Source organism: Mastacembelus armatus, chromosome 20 (assembly GCF_900324485.2).
Source record: "Mastacembelus armatus chromosome 20, fMasArm1.2, whole genome shotgun sequence".
Lineage (NCBI taxonomy): Eukaryota > Metazoa > Chordata > Actinopteri > Synbranchiformes > Mastacembelidae > Mastacembelus > Mastacembelus armatus.
The window spans coordinates 8,772,612-8,780,804 of NC_046652.1; the positions used below are offsets into that span (position 1 = coordinate 8,772,612).

Consider the following 8,193-nt stretch of genomic DNA (forward strand, 5'->3'; position numbering starts at 1 on the left):
TGCGAAATAAGAAGTCATTATCATACTCATCAGATAAGCAGATGTCGGCAAGCTGCTCTATAAATGAGAAAATCTCTCCATTAAGGAGTACTATAGCACACATGCAATATTTTTTTTTCCCACATAAGATCAAATGTGGGTTGATTTCAGTCAGGCTGACTAATTTATGCCTTCTAATAAATCAGATGCACTCAGGCACATGGCTCAGCTGTAAACAACAGGTCACATCTCTGTCAAAATTAGAAACTTGACATCAATTTCAATTTGATTAGGTAATAATAACATTCAAACAATGAGCATCACTTAAGTGATTAGTTTTTTCCTGTTTGTGAACATGTAAGTTAATTTTATGTTTCTCTAGTGTGAATTTTTAGAAAGAGTAAATACTCATATTTCGTCAATAAGTGGAGTTGTTGAGTAGTGCAAACTAAACGTGGTAATAAATACACGCATTTACCCTTTAACTGACTGGGTTCATTGAAAGACGGTTGTAAAAGGGTTAAATAAAAGGGATTTGGAACCGGAAGCTCGTCGCTTGTTTGATTTAGAGGCTGCTCTACTCATTGCAGCAACTGCTTAGCATTTCATCCCTAAAGATGCACAAAAGTTCACCAAAGACTGAGTTGGACAATTTAGGACCGAGTCCGGGCGTCAATGAACGTTCAGCTGACGTTTTTCTGACAAAGCAGCTACGGCGTAGACAGTTTTCCCTCGTCCTCTTCCTGAAGAGGCGGGGTGCAGCAGTCTCAGCCTGTGGCACAGAGCTCACCGGACTGCCCTCATTTAGCAGCGCGTCAAAGGACACGCGACAACACCGTGTCAGCGCCTCCACAAATCTCCTGCATGGTCTAAACCTAATAGCATGTCAGAGCCCACAACTGATGCGACGGGGGTCACCGTGAGCCTATGTTTCACTATAACGAACCCTCTCCAACCCCGGCACTGGGACAGTGGTGGCAAAGCGGAGATTAATGTCCCAATCAGTGATGTGGTTAAATAAAACAAAAGAGAACTATATGATCTTAAGTCTGGGTTGTCACATCACGCCCAAGGCTACACGCATTTTGCCTTTCGTCCAGCTGGCATATTTTCATTTCTAAAGATGGATTCATTTTGGAGGTAAAAAGGCAAATTGCTCCAGTGCAGCTCGAGTCCCAAGAGTCCAACTCAAAATACATGTAAGAACGAGCACTGCATTATAACTCAATGTAAGTCAACACTGGTGTCATATTAAATTCAGACTTTTCAGGAAAGCCTGATGTTGGAGTAGGTAGTTTGACCTAAATACAGGTAGCTATGTTATGATGCGTTTAAATCAAATAAACAGTTACATTAACGTAGTTTCCACTCTGCTATTGGCATTTTGACAAAGAAAGAAATACACAGTTAGATTTTAAAGAATCATATTTCCGAGCAAAGCAACAAACTAGTCCTCTGCACATCATCACTTATTGTGCCTGGACCTTGTAAACAATTTTCTGTAAAATCAATGTCTGAATTTTTGTATACAAACTCAGAGCTTCATTGTGGAATGGATTGCTCCATTACGCAGGCTCTGACTATGAAATCGTTTTACGGCTGCAAATACGACATGTATTGAAATGTCTGCATACCAGACATTGACTTGAATTTGAATTTGACCTTTTGTATTTGGATTGTCAAGCTCAAGCTGTAGGATACACTTTTGCGAGATACTTCATCACTTGCAACTTTGGGCATATAGTAATTTAAGCTTTAAGCTCTTGAACGGTTAAAAATAGATCACACCTGCTGTTGATCTTATACAACAAAGTTTTTTTTTTTTTTTTTTTTGCCGAAAATCCAATAGTTAAACTGCAAATATTTAATTTATTGGTGGCATGCAGATCAGAGTGTTGGGAAAAGCATGGACACATCAACCATAAGGCATTCGGATAATAGTTTTCTTCAAATCTCGGACGATGTTCATATTGGCTATCACTGGCTGTAACTTCTAAAAAACGGTCTTTCCTTCCTTCTATATCTGCACTGTCAATGTGTAAAACAGGGAAAAGGGTCAGTGAGGCAAAAAAGGTCCAGAAAGTCATTAAAGATGAACCGGAACTTACAAAATGCAACTATCCACCGTTGCATGATAAAAACAAGTCTAGTTGTTTCCCTCTTTTTTTCCCTTTCTTAGCCTACAAAAGCCTGGATGATGTTTGTAGAAAAAAAAACTGCAAAATGTAACAGCAACATGAACAGAAAGGCTGAACTACCATATACTGTCAGACAGAAATTTGACGCACAAATAAGCTACAGATTGTCTACCCTGGAAACACAAATGTCAGACTCAGTTTACTGGCCACAAGTACTGCTGATAAATATTCATGAGGCATGCGCCTGCGCTTTCCCCATACCTGAGTCTTTGCCATTTCCAGACTTGAATGTAAATATATTCTTCCTGCGCTCATGTTTGAGCTGCAGTCACCATCAACTCTATGGGCGGCCTGATAGGAGACGCACTTTAGCCTGTGGTCGACTCCTTTGTTTTTTTTTTGTTTGTTTTCTTTTTTTTTTTTTACGAGCATTTTATTTTCGACACCGTGGGTTCACTGTGTAACACGACAGAAGCATGAAGTGAAAATTAAACAGCGTGCGAGCTCTTTCACTCGTATTGTCAAGTAAAGGTGAAAGCGCCTGGCTGTTACTGGTAAAAGGGAGTTTCTCTCGACAGTAAAAGCATGTGCAGGGAAGTAAAACTCAAGATGTGCTCATAATGAGGAAAATAATCATTAAGACAAACAAAACTCAAATATACTCCAGAAGGTAGCCTAATTTTCCGTCCTCATTATGAAATCCAAAACAGATTTTGTAATTTTTTTTTTTTTTTTCAAGTTCACAAAACAAGTAAACTGCTTTAAGGTTGATTTAGGGTCCACTCTATCAATTGTCAATCTGGCACCAGCGTTATATTTAAATATGGTGCAGGTGTGAAATGTCATGTCAGCCTAGAAACCAAGTGAGCTAGTTTAACACATCCACTTTAAACTATTTATATTTCCAGTTGCATGTGAACATTTTTCTATAAAGCTGCAAACTGACTTTCTCAAACGAGTTCACAGAGCGAGGAGTGCATCTTTCCTATAGCAGTGCATCAATGAAGCAGCAGCACTAGAACCTAGATAGATAGTGTTAAATAGAGTCGAAAAAGTCATTTTATTACCATCCTTCATTTATCTCGAAATGTAATAGTCCGTGAAAAGAAAATATGAATACATTTCAATACATTTCAACAAATCATCTAAGATGGTGGGAGTAGTGGATGTTTTTATTTTGGCTCATATAAATGCCGGGCATGCGCAAACACGCACGCGCGCAAACACACGCCTCATCTGCTGCTGCTGCTGTTGTGTATTTTTTAAGATTAGTATTATTATTTTTTATTTGGTTCTTTTCGTGTGTGTGCAGCAGTTTTGACAAAGCTTCAGACTGACAGATCGTGGCTCCATGCACACTGGCAGTGTTAACCATGATCACTGGCGGCTGCTGATGTGATCTCTGCCTAATGGGGCGGTCAAGCAAGCTGCAGCCAGGAACAATGAGGGGCCACATAGACTCCTCAGCTCCCCCTAAATCTATGAAATCCGACAAACGCAGAAAAGAAAATAAATTAGATTTGAAAATTAGATTCCCGAACAATTAAGTAACGCAAACTATTCCGGTTTACTCTGAGGAACAACCGCCGTGATTAATCGATTTAATTTGCACATTACTGGAGGGCAAAGTGCTGGATGTTAATTTTGGATAAACAGTAGATGCAGAAGGGGGGTGAATTTACTTATTATTGACTGCCAGGAAAGTTGTGACAGTGTGTTTAAAACACGGTGCAACCTTTAGCTTCAAATGAGCTGTTGCCTTTGACACATACACACACACACATGCACACATGCACGCACACACACACACACACACATACACTTACACACTTGCAAATGCATTCATGCACAGTAAAAAAAAATTAAAAATTCTTCAACTAACCATGCCGTAATTGTACCAAATGCATTATTTTAGTAGGAAAAGTCTGCAGCAAATTATTATATTTGTGGTGCATCCTGTATAAAAACAACCCATTAGTTACACAGAGCACTCATGTTGCTCAAACACTAATGAAACCAATAACCTCCAACGCATTGCATCATTGTATTTTTTAATCCTTTAATATAGTACGAAATGTATCCAAACATTTTTTGTAAACTAAATTTTACATACGAGCGCATTTCTCCATAAATACCGATCATTTCTAACATGTTACCGGTCCTTTACATGCGGATAAATATGGAAAATTGAGCTACATACATGTAATAATACTTCCTTTCAGACAAAGCAATTGACAGAGATTTTATATTTATCACGTACATAAACAGACTGACACGGAATTTCAGGCTTTCACTACACGATTCATCGACATGACATTAAATAACAACAATGATACTGTGCTACCCAAACTGGACCTTGGACGAAAATGTTGCACTGAATAGGCTACAAAAGCACATTAATACTAAGAGCTGATTAGGTCGACGTGTAGACTGTAGTAATACTGAATAATTCACATTTGGTACACAACTATAACATTCTTTTCAGTGAAGTCTATTCATCGCAATATTCTTAAAACCATCTCATTTTTCCATATATCTAGGGACCACATTTTCACAAATTCCCTTAAACTGTGATAGAACTATTTACAAAATAAAATATTACATTTTCCAACTTGGTGAAATCCTTATGTACAAAAAAATCAGGCCTCTAAATAGCATGCTTTTTGAGATTTTTTTTTTTTTGAGCAGTCTTAGTAAAAATAAAAAAGTTACCTTGGTGGCTGCCCTTGCCTCCTTTTAGTCCATGCATTCACTTTTCATTGACATGACAGCCTTTCATTGATCGGTCGAGCCTCTCGTGTATTCTCAGTCCATGTTACACTGGCTGACTTTATAAAGTATTTTTCCAAAGATTTTTTTTTTTTAAAACTCTGCAGTCTTTTGCCTTTATTTTTTCAAAAAAAATTTACACGTACCATTCATTGAAATTTGACGACAGCGTGCTGTGGCTGGTTGTGTGGTGAACTGCAGAGGCTGCTGGGGATATGGAGCTGGTGCTCTGGTTCTCTGTGGACGGTGATACTATAGTGGGAGGTGTGGAGGACTCGTATCCTGAACTGGCCGCTGGAGATGGCTGCGATCCTTGATTGGTGGATTCGTGGACCTGCAATAATGAGAAACATGTCTAAATGAAATTGCATATGCTTTCTTTCTTTTAGTGTGTCGTTCTGAAAATACAACACATAAAAAAAATGATCAAAATAAAATCTGGCTCCCAATTTTATCGGTTTCTGCATTTTCCAAATGGTACAATTAAACGCATTTATGAACGTTATTTATATCTTTAAAATCTTACATTTGAAAAAAAAATCAAGGAGGTATTTTTACTTTTTCTATTAAAAAAATGCATGGATTACAGTAAATTTCAGATTACGAAAAAGTGCAAAAAACATTTTCCTGATAACATTTTGATATTATTGTTTTTTATAGGTGAACAACATAAAATCGACAGGTTTTACCTTCATGTGTTTCCGGAGAGAGCTGGGGTGTGTGTATGACTTGTCGCACATTTTGCAGAGATAGGGCTTGTCCGACGTGTGGACATGCATGTGTTTCTTGCGGTCACTGCTGTTTGCAAATCGCCTGTCACAGCCTTCAAACTCACACTTAAAAGGCTTCTCACCTAGATAAAGAACAAAATAAATAAATGCAACGCACATTTGCGAAGTACTGAAAATAAATGCAAACCCGTTATTTGAAAGATGTTCGTCGTGTTAAGGCAAACTTACTGACGTCTGAAGCCTTTTTGGTCTTAAATGTAGGGCTTTTGTTTTGACAGACAAATGTAGTCTATTTACTTAAGGGGTTTAAATTTGACCTAACTCACTTAGACTGATAATAATTATAAATAAATTGAGTTGTGTCTAAATATGTCATAGCTAGAAATTACACGTTACACATAAAATAAGAATGGGGAAAAAAAGCCAATGAAATATTTTTCTGTCAACAACTGCACTGAATCGCATGCCAGTGACGAGACAGCTGCCTAATAAATAATAACCCGGATCGCATGCATATTTTGGATGGGACATTGTCAGCATGGATTTGGTAGCGATAAACAGACAATCTGTACGAGTCTTACCGGTGTGGGTCCTTTTGTGGATTTTAAGATTTTCCGAACGAGCAAATACTTTGCCACAGCCGGGGAACGGGCAGGGAAAGGGCTTTTCGCCTGTGTGTACTCTGATATGATTTACAAGTTTGTATTTGGCTTTAAACGGTTTGCCTTCTCTGGAACAGTCCTCCCAGAAACAGATATGGTTGGTCTGCTCTGGTCCTCCCACATGTTCCACTGTCAGATGGGTCACAAGCTCGTGCATCGTGCTAAAAGTTTTGTTGCAAGACTTTTTGGGATTTGTCAGCTGCTCTGGTTCGATCCACTTGCAGATGAGCTCTTGTTTGATCGGCTGCCTCATGTATCGAAAGAAGGCCCCTGCTCCGTGGTGTGCAGCCATATTCATGTTCATGGGGCCATAGCCGTGGAGCTGTGTTGAAGCATAGTGGTCGGACCGTGGGCTTGTAACATGGCCATACTGGTCGGCACGTCCATACATGTCCCCCGAGAAGCCCAGTCGCATCTGGCTGTTGACCACGTTGGAAGACGCATGACCTGCCGCTTGCTCGTGGAGCCCTGGGAACAGCAGGTGCCCTGCTGCCTCTGAGTGTCCATGTGGCCCTGCGAAACTTCCGGAGGCGAATAAACTGTGCTGCGCCCCGGTGGCGTCTCCGAAACCGCGATTTCTGAAGAGAAAGTCTCTGGTGGAATTGAAAGCGGCTGTGGAGTAAGAGCCAACGTGGGTCGGGTGGTGATGGTGCCCCAGGGCGGCTGCTGCGTAGCCCGGCGCCTGGGAGGAAAATGCCGTCTGTCCGGAGCCAATATCGTGGGAGCTGTGGTTTATTTTGAAGGCTCCCATCCCATCAGCGAACGGATTTATCCCCAGCGCCACTTCTCTCTCTGTGACTTCGCCTGTTGAGTGATGCCGTGAGGAGCCGAAAGTAGTGACTCCTATGGTGGGATACTGCGGTCCTGCGTCTAAGAGCATCTTCAGTCTAGACTCACTGAGACGACTGAGAGCAGAAATCAAAAATCAGCCAAAGATATTCTTCCTCCCTCTCTCTCTCTATCACTTGGCCCTCACTCGACTGAGCAAACTCAAATCTACCAATTTTCTGTTTACTTTTTAAGACGCGAGGTCTGCCCCTATACTGCTCATCCGATACACACGCAAAACCATGTATACATGCACTATTGTCTTTTGCGGTTTATCTTCCTGGGGTGCAACTTTCACCTCCTCAGTCAGGCGGTGAGCTCTAGACTGATAGTCGCAATCATTCCTGCAGATAAATGAATTGAAAAGACAACACAGTCCAACCCTGATGAATGGGAGAGGAGGGGGGTAGTCATATGGCTCTGAAGCTGCGCGCTCATTGGCGGATCCCCTTTCCCCCCAATAACATCCACTCACCAAATAACAATCCACGGTGCAGGACCCACGCTTCCATTGGCCTCTTTGCATCATCAATCCCAGATATTGTGAGATTGCTGACTGTGAATTTGGTTAAAAGACTGAATAACAGCAAAACAAAAGTTGTGAAACACAAGACAACAACTGGCTTGTAGAAAGTCAAAGCACGTTTTCCTGCCACATACTGCACTACATTTACAAACCAAATGTGTCAGATTGTATCTCTTAAGACGAGGACATTAAATTACAATGTGTGCACTTTTGTGGTATAACTGTTTAACTTGTTCAAATAATCACTCAGATGGTTTTAGAGAGGTTATGAAATACAGAGATACATGATTACGCCTGAAAAAGGCGGCCTCAATGATACATTATTACATTATTACACTAATTATATTTATTAGCCTTATAGCATTCAAAGTCTGACCCCTTTTACGCATATATGAAGATGATCCTGACGACTTTTTTGAGGAACTGGGGTTTGATATAAAATCTGTTCGCTGTCATTACTGTTCTTAAAAACCTGCAGTTTTTACAACCTATCCATTCCACTTCTAAGGGAATCCGCATGTTTTGCTGTGTGACTCTTGTGCGCACTCTGTGTGTGTTGT

The 8,193-nt window shown here is 40.4% G+C and overlaps 1 protein-coding gene across 1 annotated transcript; it reads right to left on the reverse strand.

Moving 5' to 3' along the window:
- Nucleotides 1–4,852: 4,852 nt before the first annotated feature.
- zic1 (zic family member 1 (odd-paired homolog, Drosophila)) lies at nt 4,853–7,436 on the reverse strand. Its single transcript, XM_026292295.1, has 3 exons — nt 6,199–7,436; nt 5,576–5,739; nt 4,853–5,220 (listed from the first exon to the last, which is right to left on the reverse strand). Exons 1-3 carry the CDS (start codon nt 7,157–7,159, stop codon nt 5,023–5,025), a joined length of 1,323 nt encoding a protein of 440 aa, XP_026148080.1. The 5' UTR covers nt 7,160–7,436; the 3' UTR covers nt 4,853–5,022.
- Nucleotides 7,437–8,193: the final 757 nt, after the last annotated feature.

Coding starts and splice junctions, on each gene's coding strand:
- zic1 (XM_026292295.1), bottom strand. CDS start 7,159: ATGCTCTTAGACGCAGGACCGCAGTATCCCACCATAGGAGTCACTACT. Junction 5,740..6,198: donor CCACAAAAGGACCCACACCG/GTAAGACTCGTA, acceptor TTCTTTATCTAG/GTGAGAAGCCTTTTAAGTGT. Junction 5,221..5,575: donor CTCTCCGGAAACACATGAAG/GTAAAACCTGTC, acceptor TCATTATTGCAG/GTCCACGAATCCACCAATCA.